The sequence below is a fragment of the Diabrotica virgifera genome, chromosome 5, assembly GCF_917563875.1.
Source record: "Diabrotica virgifera virgifera chromosome 5, PGI_DIABVI_V3a".
In the NCBI taxonomy this organism is placed as follows: Eukaryota; Metazoa; Arthropoda; class Insecta; order Coleoptera; family Chrysomelidae; genus Diabrotica; species Diabrotica virgifera.
Genome location: NC_065447.1, coordinates 41770296 through 41792189, shown reverse-complemented (window position 1 = coordinate 41792189; position 21894 = coordinate 41770296). Strand labels below are relative to the sequence as shown.

The following is a 21894-nucleotide window of genomic DNA, read 5'->3' as shown; positions in this document are numbered from 1 at the left end:
GATAATCTAAATGCACTCCCCTATAATTGACGAACATATCTCATCATGCTTGCATCTGGCCCTCAGTAAGTCCGTACCATCATATGAAAATCTTGTGAATATTATGCAGTGCCATGCACCAACATCCAAATAAAATTAGGATGAAAACCATGACTTTAATTACAACTCTCTGAAGTTACAACTTTTTATCAAATAGAAATGTGCAACAAACTTTTTTATTTTCAAAACTGTTGTTTTTTACTAGCAGTCGATCGCTGGACGCTTGCAGTTTATGTTGTAGGTAGATCCCACACAGTATAAGTCTGAGCACCACTGATCTAAAAGAATGCAAAGAAGGCAGACAAGTCAAGAATATTGATAAGAGAGCACCTGAGAGCAAAAAAAGGGAGGAAGACCAAGAAGGAAATGAAGAGATGCAGTAATGGAAGATTTCAGCTAAGAACAGAACACAATGGCAATTATCCATCCAGCAATAAGGGAGCGTTCAAGTATTACGTAACGCAGTTTGGGGGGAGGGGGGTCTTGTAAAACGTTACGGCGCGTTACATGGGGGGGAGGGGGGTTCGAACAGCGCGTTACGTAACATTCTTTTTTAAAAAATTAGTAAATCCTTTATAAAAGGTATATATTTTAAGGTAAATATATACCTTTTATAAAGGATTTACTATTTTTTGTATTACATGGTATACAGCCAACTACAGGAAAACTTTTTCCTTGTGGATTCTTTTTTAACTTAAATGAAAAAAACTACGGAATTTCATTTATGTTTTATTTACATAGACCCCTGAATTGTTTTATGTTGCACTCTCACGCTCCGTTCATGTTCCGACAAGAGGACAATACATAATAGTACGTTTTCAAGTGAAAAAATCTTAAAATTTGTAACACAGATGAAGCACAGTAACATTTGTTTCCAATAATTAGATGGACCTGTCTCCACAGCAAAAGATTAAAAGATACAGATGTTATTTAAGAGGTTGCAGAAGGGAACTACATGTTCATAAATCTTGTATGTTTTCTGAAATCGTTTTCTGCAGTAGGTATTCATTAATGTTTTAAATACGCAAATTTTCAAATTATTTAAAAATGTCTTTAAATAAAAAGCATTAAATACAAAACCCACTATATTGATGCTTAGTTTAGAAAATTGATAGATATTTAAAAAAAAATAGTACCCTTATTTAAAGTGTGATTTCAAAATTTCAAAAATTTCAAGTGAATTTCAAAATTTCACCTTGCATTATTCATAATAGACCCTACATAATACACATTTTTGAGATGAGGTTGTTAAGCAGCTTCTAAAAACAAAAATATACAGGGTGTTTAATTAAAATTAAAGATAATGGACTATGCTAGACTTGAGTGAATCAACCTGTATATTCAAATTTATGTTTAAATAGTCCATAGTTGAATTTAAAAGTTGACGTATCCTAGCGTTTTTATAATTTTCTAAAATAATGACACATGACAAAAACAATTTGATTCCATAAGTGGTTTCCATACATTATAATTTTAAATGATCACCCTGTATTATTCATAAAAACCATACATTCAGATTGTTAAGCAGCTTTTAAACATATAAAAATATACAGGGTGTTAAAAAATAAAGCTTATGGACTACGGTAGTCTTGCATAAATTACCCTGTACATTTAAATTTATGTTTAAAAAGCACACATTTTTATATATTAAAATCTACGGGTCTCAGCGTTTTTTAAAAGTGATTCAAACTTGGACAGAAATAATTTTATTCCATAAGTGCCTTCTTACATATACAGAGTGTTTCAGAAAAAGGTAACACGATCTCTAAGATAGGTGAAAAACTGAAAAATAATTGGGGTTTGCTTAGTATAAAATTTTTGTAACGGCATGCGTTTTCACGATATAGGGCGTTGAAGAACAAAAAGTTTTACACATTTTTTTCACTATTTTTCCGAAACTACCGGCAACATCGTATATTATTTGTTATACAAAAATTTTTACTAAGCAAAATAAAATATTGAAATAATAAATATGTTATTTTATTTTAAGTTTTTATTAAAGAAGATCAAATAGAAAAATGCATGAGAAGAACAATAAAGGATGAAGCCAAAAATGTATGTAAGGATGGGGCCAAGCAGGAAAAATGTAAATGTAAAATTAGTAATAAAAGATTATTATTCTAAGTTTTGGACATATTTCATGTCATGGGACATGAAATTACGATTGGCAGGGAGAACCAGACACATGAACTAAAAAGAAGAATCGTTCTTGGGTGGGCAGCATTTGGAAAACTGAGACAAACTTTTAAGAGTGAGTTGCTCATATGCCTAAAGAGAAAGGTATTTGATCAGTGCGTCCTCCCAGTCTTGACGTACGGATCAGAAACACTTACCTTACTTAAAGCCTCGGCTATCAAACTAAGAGTAACGCAGAGAAGAATGGAGCGGTCAATGTTAGGAATAACTCTGCGAGACAAAATCAGAAACGAAGAAATCAGGAGAAGAACAAAGGTGACTGACGTCATCAAAAGGATAGCTAACTTGAAGTGGAGATGGGCAGGACACATAGCGAGAATGACACATGGGCGATGGACAAAAAGGTTATTGGAATGGAGGCCAAGAGAAGACAAGAGAAGCGCCGGTTGACCGCCTACAAGATGGACAGACGACGTAAGAAAGCTAAATAAAAACTGGATGAGAGCGGCGCAGGATAGACGTGGTTGGAAATGAGGGGAGGAGGCCTATGTTCAGCAGTGGACTTTTGAGGCTGGATGATGATTGTAAGTTTTTATTATTACCTCAAATGCGATTAAAATAATAATAATTCCGGTACTTTTCGCAACCTAGTTTTCCATTTAGGTTCAAATGGTGACTTGGGTGTTACGTAACGTTTAGGTAGGGGGAGGGGGGTACATAAAAACGTTACGGTGCGTTACCTGGGGGGGAGGGGGGGTCAAAAATCTTCAAAAATTGCGTTACGTAATACTTGAACGCTCCCTAAGCCTAAAAGGCCTGTTAACGCTATACATAGAGATAGTGCAAACACTCGTGACCACGGCGCAGTAGACGAAATTTGGTTTAGTCCCCACTTCCATGCGAAACGTACTGTATCTACAATAGAACCTTTCTGCCTTTCCGTGAATTTTGAATCCGCCTTCGCGCAGCTCCATGGTCAGGAGTGTTTGCACTATCTACATACATACCCTACAACATTAAATCGATCTGGCTAGTGACTAAACAGCGGAATCTGGAAGCTAGCCATTTTAAAAGCTGAATTAAAGACTTCCTAATTTTTGCTCCTATGTCAATAATCTTCGATGTGGAGACACGATTATTGTAAATGAAAAATTGTTTGTCCTTACACTTCTCTATGAAGTCTAAGAAGACTATGAAGTCTTTAGAGAAAATTATTGTATACACATACATATGTAATTCAACGGTTCACTTCAAATATTTTGTTTGGACTTTTATGGTAAGAATAGTCGAGATATACTTCGAAAAAAACTGAAAACCTAGTTTTCTTTAAAAAAATATACAAAGTTAACTTACCATCTGGCCTATAATCTTCTACCGGTTTCGTTAGACTTTCTTTTAAAAGGGATTTTAAATTGGCATCCTCCTCCTCCTTTTCAGACACCGTTTGTTCATTTTTGTCATCTACTATTGGACAATCTGTAGAACTTGATTCTGCTTTAGAAGTGGCTTCCTTATCACTACCTTCTACATTTTTATCTTCATTGGTTTCTTTATCCTCCTGGCTGATTTTGTTTTCTTCGTTGCTGTTAGTCTTTTCACTTTCATTTTTCTCAACATCTTCTTTGTTTTCTTCACTGCTGTCGGCTTTTCCACTTTCTTTTTTCTCAACATCTTCAGCAGAAACAGTTTTTTCGATTTCCGTAACATCAGCTTCCTTGCTTTCTTCTTCAGTTTTGTCCATCTTCTCACATTCTATAGTTTCTTCTTTATCTTTTTCTTCTGCTTTTTTGGTTGAATTTTCATCTTCATCATCATCTACTTGTTTTGTAACAGTATCCTCGGTTTTATCTATAATATCATTTGTGTTCTCCTTCTCAGATCTATCAACAGATTTTTCATCCTCTTCGACATCTTTGCTTGTATCATCATCATCTTTGTTGTTTTCATCATCTTTGCTGTTTTCATCAACTTTGCTGTTTTCATCATCTTTGCTGTTTTCATCATCTTTTTTAAGACTATCACAATTATCTTCATTTTCTTTATCTATGTCTGTCTCTGTTTTATCTTTCTTATTATCATCATCCTTATCTGTAGTATTATTACTTTCTGTATCATTTTCATCGTTATTATCGACAATTTCAGTAACAGGGGCCTTTTCTGTTTCATCATTATTAACATCTTCTTCCAGTCTATCACAATCTCTCTCTCCTTCACAATCACTATCTAGTAAGTCTCTATTTACGGGACTCAAAGGTTCACCACCATCACTGTGTGCGGGGCTTAACAAAAGCTTTTCTTGAACTTCTTCACAGTCCTCATCACTTTCACTTTCTACAACAGATGTGTCTGAAAAAGTTAAAAAAGAATGGTTAGTTTTAATATGGCAATATCTACACTAAAACAAAAACATCCATTTTCCATTTTGTTCTACTGATAATTTTTATAATAGAAGCTAATAAGTTGTTTTGGCTGAAGAACGGATATATAATAAAGGAAACCTTTGGCTGTTCCAACTTAATAGGTCAGGGTAATAAGGCAAAAATATACTCTGTTCATGACACTTCAACAGCCAGGGTACTGAAGCGTTTTTTCGACAGGTAATACCTATAAGAACAAATTGCAACTATTTCCTGAGTAGGATCTGTCGGCAATTTTTATTTATAAACAATTTAGTGGCAAAAAGGCCTTTTTCCTTTTTTTTTCAAATCAATGGAAAACGGTGAAACTCCTGTCTTTTTCAGTACAAACAGCTTTGAGAGCATGGAAAAAGCTTTAAAATGACGTATTTTAAAGGTTGAAATACTCATTTATTTACATCTTTGAAATGTTTGTCAAATGCGGGTTCTTTGGTGCTTAATATGTGACAAAAATTTCAAAGAGATTCATTCGATTGTTTAAATTTTATTCAAATTGTTTATCTCTGAGAGCTTTTTTTTGCAATAACGTAAGTCAGAAAAAATGATTTTAGAACCATTCTACAGGTGTCAAGAACATAAGCTAAACTTTGAAATTGGTTTAAAAAAAAGTGAATTAAAAATGCATTTATTAGTAATAAATAATTATGCAAAAGTATCGTCAATGTTTCCTTATAAACTTTTTGAATAAGTTTAAAAAAAATCTATTTTTTTACAGTGTTTTAGGTGCACAACTACCAAGTAATGTTATGTATTTAATAATTGATAAAAAAATGTAATAAATGTATATCATTTATTATAAAAAAAATAAAACGTTTATAAGGAAAAATTGACGATACTTTTGCATAATTATTTATTACTAATAAATGCATTTTTTAAACCAATTTGAAACTGTAGCTCATGCTCTTTCATTTGTAGAATTGTAGAACCTGTAGAATGGTTCTAACATCATTTTTTTCTGAGTGCACAAAATACATTCCATTTTAATAAAATGTAATGTTGTTTCACCTTTCAATATAATATCCTATCTATTGTCTCTGAACAGCAAAAATATAATGATTGTTTAATGAAATTTATCTTTGAAACTAAAATTAACCTCTAAACTTATTAATCCTGATAATTTGGTATATACAGTACGTAAATCGTTCAGCTGGACATAGGGAACATACATTGTATATATCAGGGGTGGCCAAGCTTCTTAATAGTCCGAGCCACTTTTCACAAGTTGAAGTTTTTCGCGAGCCGCAATAAAATACTTATTCAAAAAGTATCTATGTATAGAAGGTATTTACAATTTTTTTAACAGAACTTTTACTTACTGAAAACCGAAATACAATTACGAAATATTTAAACTCAATTACATTTTTGTTTTCCTTCTTTTGATAATTCTTTATAATTTGGTGATTAATATGTGACTTCTCAGTAATTCTTTTACTGATTAAGGTCGGTGTTAGGATTTCACGAATTATAAAATGGAATCAAATGGTCCACACAAGTACGTTGTTCCTAATATGGAAATAATTCGACAAGCATTCTTTTTGAGGGTACCTTCTTGGATTCTGGTACAAATTTCCAAAATTCGGTATTCGGCGTCGACTTATAGTTTTATTTTCGAGCTTGATCTTCTTGCGTCTCTATTAATTTTATGTCTCCAGATGTTGTTTGGGTCATATATTGGTAATAATAAAAAATTCACCTTATGAACTATGTTCATTTCAAATGAATTCGGAAAAAATGAAGAGACGATTTAACATATTTTAAGTCTTCAAATCTATTTTGGAGTTCGGTCAATATTCCTTCCGGCTTTTTTATATACCTACTCGTTAAGTTTTTCTAGTATAATATGGTAAAATTTTTTTTCTCGAGTAAAATGACTTCAATGCAAAATGTGTACCTAATACAAATTACATCTGTAGCAAGAGTTATACAAAAATCGGTCTGGATTCGGTTGATTACTGACTTTTACATTGCGCCACTCGTATGTAATGTTCGTTAGCGCAGTTTTCGATGTGTCATATCATTCTTATCTTGGATGGAAATGGAATTTGTTACAAAGTCTTTCATGTTTGTTGTCAGTAAATTAAAAGACATTTTGAAACACATATTATGGAACGATAATAATTTTTTTAAATCATATCTAAAACAAAATTGAAAAATAACTCGGGTACAATCGAGAGCCATAAGTAATCCTTCAAAGAGCCACATGAGGCTCGCGAGCCGCAGTTTGGCCACCCCTGGTATATATTTAGATACATAAATACCTACATTCTATTATATTGAGATAATTGTGGCAACTGAGCTCTCTCTTGATGACAATAATATGGTTGTTAGCAATAAGGGGCATTAACCTCAAAAATTTCGACTGACAAATAAACGTCAAAATATGACAATGTAAAATAAAATAAACTAAATATTTTTGGCCTAAGGCTACGGCTCCACGGGCTGGAAATTGACGCTAGCAGTAGCCGCAAAACGAACTTAAGGTTCCACGGAACGGAATAGGAATAGCCGAACTGAACCGACTACGCACAAGTCCTGTAGTCGGTACAGTTCGGCTATTCCTATTCCGTTCTGCGGAACCTTAAGTTCGTTTTGCGGCTATTGCTAGCGTCAATTTCCAGCCCGTGGAGCCGTAGCCTAAGAGAATGGGAAAACTGTTTAGTTTTGAAATTGGTTTTTAAATAAAAAATTTTTTTAGAAGTAGTTTCTAAAAAGAATTCTGTTTAAAGTAGAATTAATCATAAACTTTGTTTTTGACTTATTTATGAACAGCCTTGCTTCAAAACTCACTCATTATATCATTATTCATGGTGTGATACTCCTATTTGCTGATGATTTAAAGGTATTTTCTGTAATAAGGTCAAGTGAAGATGCTGAAAAATTACAAGACAACTTGACTAAACTTCAAAGTTGGTGCATCAATAATGGTATGGAACTGAATACAAGTAAGTGTCATGTCATGCGTTTTTATCGAACTAATAACCCTTTACTATATGATTACAGTATTAATACATATGTTCTTTCATCACAAACTGTAATCAAAGATCTTGGAATATGGCTAGATACCTCACTAACTTTTCATGAGCACTTTAAAACCATCATTAACAAATCTTTGAGGCTTCTTGGATATATCAAACGAGTTACTTCTGATTTTACGTCCATCCAACCATTAAAGATTCTATATTGTTCTTTGGTTAGACCTCATCTGGAATATTGCTCTTCGGTGTGGTCTCCCTATTATCAGTTGTATAGTGATAAAATTGAGAATGTGCAACATAGATTCCTTAGACATGTTGTGTTTAAACTTGGCCAGTATATGCATTATGACGATATTTTACAGATGCTAAATATTACTACAGCCGATTACATCACGACTTAATTCTATTATTTAAGCTGGTTAACTCGCAAATCGACTGCCCAGATATGTTAGCCAAAATTAATTTCGCAGTTCCCAACCGCCAGACAAGGCAATTGGTTTCATTTTCTGTACCAATGCATAGAACAAATTATGCTCATTATTCGTTCTTATCTCGAAGCCAAAGAATTGCAAATCAATTTCAGGAACTCGACTTTTCCTCAAGCTTAAATAGATTCAAGGCCGTATTGTCAAATATCACTTGACGACGGTTATTACCAGTTATTATCAAATGTAGGTATGGTTTGTTTAACAGTAAATGGTTGAGTTCAATTAGTGAGGTCGTAAATATTATTAAATTTATCTGACCTGGCCCATTGTTAAGACCCACCCGGAGTGATAAGCCACCGAGGTAGACAGAGTTGGTCTTTTGCAATTAACACTTACTGGACGGTACTCCCATAAGAAAGCCTGAAATAAATTTTACCTGAAACCGGGCCTGTTATACTATTATCGGTTAATCCAGGATGTTTATAGTGGTAACTAATTGAACTCAACCATTTACTGTTAAACATACCATACCTACTTTTTATGTTTATTATTTATATTATTTGTCTGTGTACTTTAATGTTTAATTGTCTTGTAATTGTTAGCTTATAAATGTTTTATTTTGTCTTAAACCTTTAACATGTTAATTGTATTTTTTTAAATTATCGTACTTGTTTTAAAATTGTACCTACTTATTTTGTAAAATTGGTTCGCCCGTAAATAAATAAATAAATTATTCGCTCTAACAGCTCTATTGCACCAAAAACTCGTACTCGAACACAAGCTTCAACTAACACAGGTTAGCGCAGTTGCCACAATTCTCTCAATGGATATTCCCTATGTCCAGCTGAACGATTTACGTACTGTATTGGGACCGCGCAAGTTCGGCAAAGCGACCTCTATTTCTACGCTCTGTACTTTTATTCGCACTTTTAATTATATTGGCGAATTATATTAGTCCTGATTGCTGGATAATTGTCAAGGCCATAGTCCAAAAAAATAATAAGAAAAAATAAGATGCAGGTTATGTTATGCAAACGTAAACAATTGTATGTAGTAAATAAAATTAGTTATTAAAATGCAGTACTGCAGGCAAAATACAATTAATTAAATTTACCTTTATATAATAATTGCATATCATATCAATATTGTGGAGCAATATATAATTTTTCTGCTTCAATGACAGAAGGTATGAAATATACGTCAATTTGACAATTTCAATTGACAATATGAATTATTTAAGATAGTTGCAATATTTCTACGCGACTCGCGCACGGTCGTTTCTCGTTTCCCTTCCAAGCACTTGCACACCGCGAATATGTACAATTACGATCACTGAATACTTTACACCTTAATTTTTATATTGTAATGCTGTAAAATTGCAGTGTTGTACAGATTTGATAAACGTCAAGGTCAAAAAATTTCAAAAAGTCAATGCTTGTCAAAAATTTCGCAAGTGTTGAAAGAAACATAAAATAAAACGATAAAACGTCCCAAAATGGTTAGAATGCATTTGAATGATATGCAAAAAGCAAGAGCAATTGCCAAACTCGAAGAAGATTGGTCACTAAGGCAAGTTTCTGCAGATTTGAACGTGAGCCATATGTGCATATGGCAAATCAAACAAAGATGGGATAATTTTCACTCAATAGCACGGTTGTGTCGTTCAAGAGGGCAGAAGATCTCCACAGATCAACAGGATGAGATGTTAGTAGATTATTAGAGAGAATCTCCTTTTGCCAAAGCTCAAAAAGCTAGTGAAGAGACAGCGTTTCCGGCAGTATTTGCACTGCACGTAGAATAATTATTAAAGCAAGTGGGCTGATAAATTGAGCAGCTACAAGGAAACCTTGAGTCGAAAAAAGGAGACGAGTTGCATTTTGTAATGAATTTATAAACCGTGAAGAGAACTGTTGGTCTAGGGTTGCATTTTCCGATGAAAAAGTCTTTTAGTCATATAGCAATGGTCGAATAAGGGTTTATAGGCAGAGAAATCATAGGTATGGTGAACAATATACGCATCATTTAAGAAATAGTGGAGGATTCTCGGTCAATGTATGAGGATGGATAAGTGCTGAAGGTCCTGGCGTTTGTTATCATATAGCAGAAAAATTAACAGAATTACATTACAAATATATTGTTGAGAACAAAATGTTGCCATTGGTGATCCAGAGATTCTCCAACAACGACAATTGCCCGATGCATACGAGTAGAATTGTTCGAGAATGACTGGAAAAAACTCATGTTAATGTTCTTCCGTGGCCTTCCCGGAGTGCAGACTTTAACTCCGTCGAAAATGTGTGGGCAGAGTTAACAAAGAAACTAAATGAAAGAAATCTTAGACCACGAAATAGAATTGAATTATGGGAAGCAAATGAGCAGGTATGGGAAGAGCTTGTCGACTATCACAAGAGGGGATTGGTGCTATCTATGAACAGACTGCAAAGTTGTATTGACAATAATGGGGCTTCCACCAAATATTAATTATTGTTGATTATCCAATATTTTAAAACCAGACTTCCTTATTTTCGTTATTAAGACAATTATCCATTTTATTCAAAAAAACTTCTTTCTATAAGTACTTCCCATTTTGTTGAATTTTGTAAAATATATTCATATAATCTTGATTTTTTAATAAACCTATTCTAGGTACACCACTGATAACGTCAGTTTGACGTAAAAGGTGCAATTAAACGAGGTAACAATTTAAAAAATCGGCTCCTAGATACGTAAGCCTGTAAACTATTTAATGACTATAACTGTACATATGAAAAGAGAAGAAGATGTATAATGGAAAAATGTGGTGAGTAACCTGGATAGTCCATAGCGACCAGCTGCAGCTTTTGAACTGAGTAGAGAGCTGTGAAACTCTGAGGACCTCATTGCCTTCTTTATATATGAATAGGAATTAAAAAAAAAGTAGTGACTGGCTAAATGACATCCAAGCCTATGCCATAAAAAATATATTTTTTTCTGACTTATATTATTGCAAAAAAAGTTCTCTGGGATAAACAATTTGAATAAAATTTGGGATGCAGAAAATATGGAAGATCGAGAAAAAGATTTAAATTTTTTAAGTATTTTAAGTGATTCCTTGGCAATTGTTGTTTTGTGCATTTATTATTCTGACAAATTACAAGAAGTGTAATAATGAAAAGACTTGAATTGTTAAAATAAATAAAAAAGAATGGTGATGTTTGAATTTTGTGCAAAATTTACTGTATTCTGTATAAAACTGTATATTTACTTTAATTTTACATTTGTGTTTTTGCATTCTACTCTATATTCTTACTTATACTATACATCACAGATAATAAGTTTTCCACCTACCTCTACCGAAAATATACTTTTTCGGACCTGATTGTAGGGAGGAAAAGTAAAAGTGACGTCATGGTATTTCATTCATGAAATATAAATTATTGAAGCCCTGTACAATCTATTTTCTATTACGTAAGTATCTACACATTTTAACGTTTATTTATAAAACACCCTGTATTTTGCAGAATGGTAAAAAACAGTAAATTTTTATTTTGATTTAACAATGTTTACATTAATAATTGGACTTATATTTGACAGTTATATTGTACCTACTTGTTAGTTTTAGTTTTAATAAATTTTGTTGGTTAGTTACATAAATAAATTAAGTAAAAATGAAAAATGACTTATTATTATTAATTTGAGGAAGGTGGAAAAACCATATGTATAACATGGGAGTAAAGTGCCTTTTCCTCCCTTGAATGATTACTGCCCTCCGCTATGCGTCGGGCAGTAAACTTCATTCTCGGGAGGAAAAGTAGCACTTTCCTCCTTTGTTATACAAATAGCTATTTCATATACAAAAATTGCAAAATTAATAAGCAGCAATTAAGTACATAACGCATAAGCATTGTTCAACAAAATTATTAAAAATTTGTTACAAAATACACCAAATATGTAGGTATAGATAACAATGTGTCATGACATCAAAACATATAAGATACCAGTGGGAAGAAATCATCCAGTATTGATAATTTGACAAGAAAAAAATATAATATTGATAATTTGACAACGAAACCCGATTTGAGCTTCGAAACGTTAATAAATTCATTTTTTAGTAAAATTGTGGCTTATTTCCCATAAAAAATACGTAATTAAGAAAAAAATAGGTAAGAAAAGTGAAATAAAAACCATTGTTGAAAACTCTCATTCACTCGCAAAAAAATAAAACAGATTCACAGATTGGACTACAGCATATTCACTTGAAAGGAATGTAGCTTGTTAACACAAGGAACGAGTTATTAGTTCACTCATTCTCTCTAGAGATGCTGAAGAGGTGTCTACTTACTTGTTACAAAATCACAATACTGCACTGATGAGTGTGCTAATAACTGGACAAATAATGGAAAAGACGGAAAACATAATACATTGTGAAATAAAAATGAGATGAAACTAGTAGAGGTGAGAAATTATCGATAGAAACCTATAAATGTACATTAGATTGATAGTTTCCCTCCTTTAGACATATTGGAGTCAAACTGTAACAGGAGAATTTTATAAAAATAAGGTTATAAAAGGTAAAATGGTTGATTTAGCCTCATTTGTCTACTGGGAACATGGAGGCTAATTTTCTCCAATAGTTGCTGACCAAAATTATTGGAGTGTAGTATACTATAAAACATTGTGAGATCCTTATGCATGCGTCGGATTTAGAGAGAAGTTATGTTGAGAGACTTTTCCATATTTGAATAGTTAATTTCATCAACCCTCTGGTTTTGTTTAAATGCAACAAATCTTAAGAACTTGTGTTAAACTTTCTGAATAGCTTGAATATGGGTGTTATAGTGTGGAGACCAAACACATGAACAGTAATCTAGGTGGGTCTCACAAGTTAACAATACAATATTTTTATGGATGGGATATTTAGAAAGCCTTTAGCACAACGTTTGATAAACCCTAAAAGTTGAAGTGATTTTGAGACAATAGATGAGATATGGGGGATGTAGGATAAGCTGGAATCAAGCACAACACCTATATCTTTTATCTGAGATACAGAGTCTCAAGTACAATCCTTAATAGTATAGATATGATTTCTGGAGTTCTATTTCGACCAAAAACCATTAAGTGACACTTTTTAACATTAAGTTCCATTCCGTTGGTGTCACACCAATAGCTCAACTGATCCAAATCAGATTGTAATTTTTGATAGTCACCATCATTCTCGATTTTCAAATATAATTTTAAATCGTCATCAAACATTAGGAAAAAAAGCAAAGTGGAAACAAGAGGCAATATCATTAACATAGATATTGAATAGAAGGGGCCCCAGATGTGCTCCTTGAGGTTCTCCTGAAGGTACCTTAATTTCAAACGATTGAAGACGCTGAACACATACTACATATTTGTATCTATTCTTTCAGATAGGTAGCATAACAACCATTCTAAAAGTTCACCCTGGATACCCAGACTCTTCAACTTATTGATTAAAATCTTGTGATTTCCCAGTCAAACGCCTTTGTAAAGCAGGGTTGAAAAAAACATGTTTTTTTTGTTTTAAACATGTTTTATTTCATTTTTAAATTATATGTTTAAACAAATAAAACATGTCTAAAACATGTTTTTTTGTTTTAAACATGCGTTTTTTATTTTAAATTTTATGTTTTAAACAAATAAAACTTAGAAAAAAACATTGTTTAAATCATATTTTCCTAAACATAATATTAATAACTTTAATTTTAACTTTTCTTTAACATAATATATTATAAGAAAACCAATTGCAATTAGGAGCTATTGCCTTGGGGAACTCCAGACTATTTACTATTTATAAATTCGCATTGCAAGTTGACTATTGCAATAACGTCTACTGTAAGTTATTTTGTGGTGTTTAGTATTTTTTTGAAAAATGCAAATGGCGATTTTTTGTACATGATACGAAGGAGATTCAAGGAGCGTATGGAAATGTATTTGACCCCAGCTCATTTTATGGCAAATTTGCTTGATAAGCGCTTTAGTAGAAATAAACTTATCATCCATCCATTATAAATTTAGCATCCAGGAGTATTGCCAATTATTATTAATTACCAGGCAAAGTGTGTACCCTTTAAACCATATACGTTTTCTAAACATTTAATTGAGAATGTAATATCATAGACATGGTGGCGTTCTATGAAAAATATACATACAACAGCATTGGAACTTGCTCAACAGCTCCACACAGCTAATGCATCGTCAGCCAACATAGAAAAACTCTTCTCCTCAACATACGGGGATTTGGTTAACCATTCCAAACTGCATAATCGGCTAGGCAATGTCAAAGCTGCTAAGTCGGTTTCAATTTTTAACACGTTGACAGACAGAACGTCTATAGACATATAATTTCCATTGATGTACTTAATGTGACACAACGTCTATAGACGACATTTTTAAAATAATGAGTTGTGACAAAAAATCAGTGTCGGAGAATGTCACATTACATCTACGATGCATATTAAATGTGACACAACACCCATGGTCATTGTCAACATGTTTACAGAAAATGTTAAAAACTCATTAGGTATTTCCATAAACTATAAGTGCTAAACGAATTTCCCTATTCTACTTTGCAAAATACATATAGTGTCACAACACTTGCTTATACATTTGACGCACTGTCCGTCAATGTCTTAAAGAGCTTAATTGCATCAGTGATGAGGTGACTGATCAGATATCAGATTGATAATTTTACATTACAAGATTATTATGGGACTGGAACAGTTTTGAGAAATTTATTTATTATTATTAACTCTTGTATGCAAAATGTTTTAAGTTTTCCAATTTTTGTTAAGTTCCAGTTATTAATAAATAAATAATATGTATGTTAAAAAGTTTGTATAATGTATTTGAGAATTTTTTCATATTTATTTATAATTTTAATAAAGAAAATGAAAAAAAAAACGTTTGTTTAATTTAAGTGTTTTAAACATATACACATGTTTAAAATGAAACAACCCTGTTGTAAAGTCTGTGTATACAGCATGAACCTGGAAGCCATTTTCAAGAGATTCCATAAGGAAGTCGGTAAATGTCAATAAACCACGGTACCAAGTTCAGTGGAGTGGCCATAGAGAAATCCAAATTGCTGGTCGATAAAACAGCCTTTTAAACTTGCTGACAAATAGTCACAGACAAGGCTCTCAAAAATTTTGGGAATACAACTCAGAATGCTAATCCAACGATAATTGTTCACTTGAGACTTATCTCCAGATTTTAGTATTGGTGTAATAAAGCTAGTTTTCCAGTAGGCTGGGAGCCATGTCTTTAATGACGGATTAAAAATGTGAAAAAGAGATCTAGAAAGTAAAAAGCTTAAGTGTTAAAAGAAGGTGGAAGACCATCTGGACCTGGCTCCTTGTTGCTATCCAAAATGGAAAGATTTTCATATATAGACGAAATAGAAATGCCAAATTGAGATACAGTAGAACCCCGATTATCCGTGCTCCTCGGGACCGGAGGTGGCACGGATAATCCTAACATGTATTTCTTATGTATAAGACATATGTACTTTTACACATACATATGTACCTACCATAAAAAGATAACAGAAAAATTAAACCTTTCATTATGAGTCTCTCTTTCATCATATAGAGTTTCCGTCAAGTGATTTACAATGATGCTATTTTGATAAAACCTCAAAAATGCAACTTGAGTAATAGAAAATCATAGCACGGATAATCTGCACCCGGATAATCGGGGTTGTACTGTATAGTAAATTGTGATAAGTTGATGTCACCAGAAACTAAAATACCTATTATCCTGCAAAACACAGTCTCTATCAAGTTTTTGAAAAGTACTCAGCAAAGAAATTAACAATTTCTGTACCACTAGAACCAGTGATATTATTATAGTGTACAACTGATACTGATGGTATATTAGGTTTGCTATTTTTATTACTAACAAATTTCCAAAAATTTCTAATATTATCCCTGAGAGATGATTCAGTTAATGCAATGTTAATTGTTGGAAAGACAATACAGTAGAACCCCGAAAATCAGAACTAATTGGGGAGAGAGCCTGTTCGGATTATCTGAAAGTTAGGCTAACTAGTAATTGAAAGCTTTCATTGTCGTTGATTTTGAGTCACAAAACGTTCTCGCAAGAGTGTGGACAATATTTTTGGACTCAAGTTGACTACAGTCAGAAAAATGAAAGAATAGTCTCATTCAGTCATTTGTTTCGAGCTTCTGTCATAGGTCATATAATCCGTGTATATTAATAATGTACACAGATTATACAACATATGACAGAAGCTTGAAACAAATGACAATCGATCAAAAGCCCTATACGCTGTGAGCTCGTAGGTAGAGGGGATATTTAAAATTTCGTGAGCGCCAGTAGTGACAAATCAGTGAACCTTCGGTGGAAATTTGACATAAATATCAAAGTGATTAATTTAAAACATTGAAATTAAAAACATTAATAGGAAAAAATATTAGTTGGTCAAAGCTGTGGTGTATATTTTTACCTTAAATATACTTACGTTTTAAATACTGAATTTAAGTTTTTTTAATATATCGTAATATGTAATTATAAATTAATCTAAGCAACATCTACACGATAATTGTGAAAGTATCTGAAGTAAGAAATTAATATTTCATTAATAGAATGTTTAAATGATTAGCAAAGTCTTAAAAAAATCGACTACCATTTAATTACTTTTTTGCGTTGTAAACATTAAGCGATAACAATTAAATAATAAATTTAAAAAATACTGGCGAAAGTTGCATTATTAATCCGCTAGTAGTGACACCAGCAAAGCTCAGATCGTATACGCTATGAGCTCGTAGGTAGAGGGGATAATTAAAAATTCGCGAGTGCCAGTAGTGACAAGTCTGTAAGCTTTTACTGGAAATTTGACATAAATGTCAAAGTGATTAATTTAAAACATTGAAATTAAAAACATTAATAGGAAATAATATTAGTTGGTCAAAGCTGTGGTGTATATTTTTACCTTAAATATACTTACGTTTTAAATACTGAATTTAAGTTTTTTTATTAATTCGTAATATGTAATTATAAATTAATCTAAGCGCCATCTACATGATAATTGTGAAAGTATCCGAAGTAAGAAATTAATATTTCATTAATAGAACGTTAAAATGATTAGCAAAATCTTTAAAAAAATCGATTACAATTTAATTACTTTTTTGTGTTGTAAATATTAAGCGATAACAATTATAATAAATTTAAAAATTACCAGTGAAAGTTGCATTAGTAATCCTCTAGGAGTGCTGTCTTTTTCTATAAATAACAAATGAGAGAGATAGATTATTAATTATCTTGATAATATGTGATTGATATGATCGTTCATGGGTAATCTTTCATTTTTCTGACTGTACAAGAGAACCGAAGTAAGTTTACATTTTAACCTTTATAGGAACTACATATTAAAGTACATATTTATTTTTAAGAAATTTTAAATGTCAAAGTCCTAGTAATCCTACATTGTTCAATTTTTTTCACTTTCCGTTGGTTCTGATTTGCCGAACATTCGGATTAGCGGGTTCTACTGTATAACCATATTTTAATGATAATACAATAACCAATTTGTATAATCCAACTAATAAAATAAGTGGATTAAAGAAACTTATTCAAAACAACACCATGTCGACATAATGTAGTTTACCTCCGAGGTCCACAATTATACCTGTTCACAGGGGGGCTACAGCCACAACTGCCCTCAACACGTCTCACTCAGTAAATTTTTCATAATTAAAAATTCATTTCAGTAAACTCATTCAAAATTTCAACAAAAAATATTCTGAAAATAACTTTCAACAACAGCTCCTTTTCCTTAAAACTTAACTCTGAAAACTTGCTCCTCTGCAGATAGAAATGCAGTCCACGAAATAGACTACAATACCACCAGGTCCACCAGTGATCCACTAGGACCACAGTGCCAACAACCAACAAAAACAAAACACTTCCTGAACAGGTGCTGGAGATTTAAAACAGGACAAAATCCAATCCATACAAAGCCAAACACAGCAAACAAATTGACAATGAAGCTAAGCGTTGGTAAAATAAGAACTTTACACATTTAACCCGTAATTGTAAAACAGAAAATCTTGTGTTATTCCTGCATCATAATAAAAAGGAATTATACTAACCTGTTTCTTTAGTTTCCTTATTACTTTCTTTATTTTCTGAAAATAATATGTATTTTAGTAAATAACAAATAGGTATTGATTTAAACCTTACCAGGACTATTTTTTACATCTTCAGAAACCTCCACTGGAGAGTTTGCTTGATCTAAAAGAATGAAAACAAAAAAAAAGCTTTAGATAATTTTAAGGTTATATCGTTATTATTTACCATTTTCTGTTAAATCCGCATCCATTGTGTTTTCTACCATGTTTTCAGCCCTTTGCTCATAGTTACTGAGCGTATCTGTAATAGTAAAGTAGTTTACTAACATTTCTTTTACTACTGTAAATATTACCCTACCTATTTCCATGTTCACTGAAGAAATCCATCAAATCGCTTTTCCTTCAATTATGACACATTGATATCAAAAAGTATAAAAAGTAGAAAAGACGCTTTACAAACGTCACTTTTATCAAAATTTCACTTCCCTCGGCAAAAACTTTTCCGGTAATTACCAAAAATGCTAAAATGTCACAATTTTCTTGGTTACAGGTACGTACCACGCCAAATTGAAACACGGTGATGTGGTCACCCAACTATTAGAAATGGCGGGATAAGAAAACCAGTCGATTTGCAGCTTGGAAGATAATTTTGTGCTACACAGTGCGACAAGCCAGTGTTTGCAACGTTTGTCCGTGATTATTTCGTATATGCCGGTTCAAACACACTCCTTCCGCTTATTCGAAGCATCGCGCGTAACCTTGCTAACGACAGACCGTCAGATGGCGCTGGCTAACGTCCAATCAGGACAAAAGGAAGAGGAATGATGGCCGGCACATCTTACACTCCAATAAAGTAGGGCAAAATAAAAGTAGGAGTAGATATTTGTCATTATAAGCATTATATGAAGTAGATTTTGCACAATGTTATAAATTTGGTACTTAATGTTAATTCAGTCAGTTGTTATCAAAATAAGTCTATGTTAAATTATACAACCAGTAAAATGCAACTGTCAAAATTTATTCTATCTGTCAAACGAATCTAGCTGTCAAAGTGCTGTCAAAATATTTTGACAGCTTATAATTTTTTATCGCTTACGTGTGCATTTGTGACAAATAGGTAATGTTGGGTGTTGGGAGCAGTTTTCGGGTGCAAGATCTAAAATATTATTTATCATCAGTAGTAAATATTGATTATATTTTATGGTTAGACATTTTCTTTGGAATATATTAATGTTCATTTTGCAAATTATTTAGAAACGCAAAGAAACCTAATAACTTAATAAACTGAGAGATAACAAATAAACAAATCAATAAATTATTAAGTATGTAAACAATTATTTGCATGGGATTATTCACTTGTGTTAGTGATTATTTATCTACTAATTGCACAACTATAAATATCCAGTTGATGTTCAGGCATTTTTAAAATATTTTTTAACATGATATAAGTACCTACCTAATCTACTTCAGTTTCTGAAAGTGAATTCATAGTAGAATCCAAAACGTATTTTTGAATATATCATAATCATGTTTTTGTTTTAAAAATGTTGTGGTATAACTAGCAGATTAACCTTGACCGCACAACCTATAATGAAATACAATGTTTAGTAGAATCTTAAACACACTAAAAATGAATTAAAAAGAAAATGAAAATTAATGAATAGGTATAAGGGAGTAGGCGCAAAATTTCGCGCCAATGTGTTTTATATGCATGTATTTTTTTCGAATCCTGAGAAAACTCTAATAAGTATTTTTGAAAAATTTAAACGCAGAAAGAAAGATTGCATTATTAACGAAAGCCGAAAGTACCTGAAAATTTCTATAATGTTGTGTGTGATTTTTAATTTCAAATACCTATCTTATTCAAAAGAGACTTTTTGGTTATTCTAAAGGGCTTTCGGCCCTCGGTAATAATCTAATCTTTCATTCTGCGTTTATAAATTTTTGAAAAATACTTATTAGTTTTCTCAGTATTCGAAAAAAGTCCCGAAAAGATTGGTCATAAATTATACCACGGATTCTGGGGTCAAAAATAGGTTGATTTAACCTCATTTACCTATATACAAAAGTGCACACAAAAAAAGTTACAGCCCTTTGAAGTTACAAAATGAAGATCGATTTTTTTTCATATATCGAAAACTCTCAGAGATTTTTTATTGAAAATGGACATGTGGCATTTTTATGGCAGCAACATCTTAAAAAACTATTAAAGTGAAATTTGTGCACCCCATAAAAATTTTATGGGGCTTTTGTTCCCTTAAACCCCCCCTCGCCCCGCTAACTTTTGTGTACGTTCCAATAAAATTATTATTATGGTACCATTAGTTAAACACAATGTTTTTAAATCTTTTTTACCTCTTAGTACTTTTTGGATAAGTCAGTGTTTATCGAGATATTTTGAATATTTGTCGAATCCACCACATATTATTTGTATACCTATGTATGGTTAAGTACGATTATTCGCTCCGAGCGTTAACAAAGTGTCAAAGCAAAATCGACCGACCTGCTCATGGTGGCGGTTTTTTGAAATTTTATAAGGACGCTTTGTGTATGTTTAAATGAGATATTTAAAAAAATGCCGTGTCATGCTAGTGATACTACCTATGTATTAATATAAACAGAAAATAAAAACGCACTTAATCTGATATAAATTCTTCACTTTCCAATATTGATTATCAGTTTGATTTTGTATACATAACCTCACTATCGCCATTTTATGTCAATAAATCTTTATTAACGAAAAAGAAAATATTTTTAGTATAAATTAATAACTAATGAATTCTAACAATTGTATTCGGTTATTATCACTACAAAATAAAATATTCAAGTTTAACAAAATAATCCCATAAGACTCAATGTTAAAACGTCCTTACAAAATCTGACAGCGTGTCACGTGACTGTAAGTAGAGGGGAGACGCACGGAGCCAATAGAGACCTGTTAATAATCTGAAAATTTATTTATAATTTACATTTTTAGGTATATTTTGAAAAAGAAGCTACATCTCGATAAAAGGTGACTTATGAAAAAAAGACTAAGAGGGAAAAGTTTTAAAAACACTGTGTTTAACTAATGGTACCCCAATAATAGTTTAATTGGAACGTACACAAACATTTGGGATTATTTGGGAGGTTTAAAGGAACAAAACCTCCATAAAATTTTTACGTAAATATAATGAAAAAGCAGCAGCATCTCGATAAAAACTGGCTTATCGAAAAAATAGTAAGAAGCAAAAAAAGTTTTAAAAACGTTGTGTTTAACTAATGGTACCACAATAATGAATTAATTGGAACGTACACAAAAGTTTGGGGGGGTTTAAGGGAACAAAATCCCCATCATTTTTTATGGGGTGGACAAATTTCACTGTAATTTTGTTTTAAGATGTTCCTGTCATAAGAATGATACATGTCCATTTTCAATAAAAAATCTCTAATATTTTTTGATATATTGAAAAAAATCGATTTTCATCAAAGGGCTGTAACTTTTTTATGAGCCCATTTGTACTAAGGTAAGTTAGGTTCAATCGAACTATTTTTGACCCCAGAATGTGTGGTATTTATGACCAATATTTTCGGGACACCCTGTATAAACAATATTAGGTTTGTTCTAGCAAACAGCCAAACTAGTCAGAAACTGTCAGCAAACAGTTGGTCAGTGAGAGAACATAATACAGTCACCAGTGCTATCCCCTCTACTCGCGCTGGTCGACTATTCGCTCGCAAAAATCCGTCCGAAAGTGTGTCATTTTTCAATGAAAATGGCCAATTTTCAACCACGAATAACTCAAAAAATATTGAGTTTTCA

At 32.2% G+C, this 21894-nt stretch overlaps 1 protein-coding gene across 1 annotated transcript in view; it reads right to left on the bottom strand.

Annotated features, from left to right (window-relative positions):
- Window positions 1-18777, bottom strand: part of LOC114342797 (uncharacterized) — a 78837-nt gene extending 60060 nt beyond the window's left edge. The window contains exons 1-5 of the mRNA XM_050652434.1: window positions 18451-18777; window positions 18319-18393; window positions 18205-18255; window positions 18114-18149; window positions 3529-4521 (exon numbers count right to left, since the gene is read on the bottom strand). Of these exons, the coding sequence (XP_050508391.1) occupies window positions 3529-4521; window positions 18114-18149; window positions 18205-18255; window positions 18319-18393; window positions 18451-18460 (1165 nt within the window). The 5' untranslated portion in view covers window positions 18461-18777. The remainder of the gene's footprint in view (window positions 1-3528; window positions 4522-18113; window positions 18150-18204; window positions 18256-18318; window positions 18394-18450) is intronic.
- Window positions 18778-21894: the final 3117 nt, after the last annotated feature.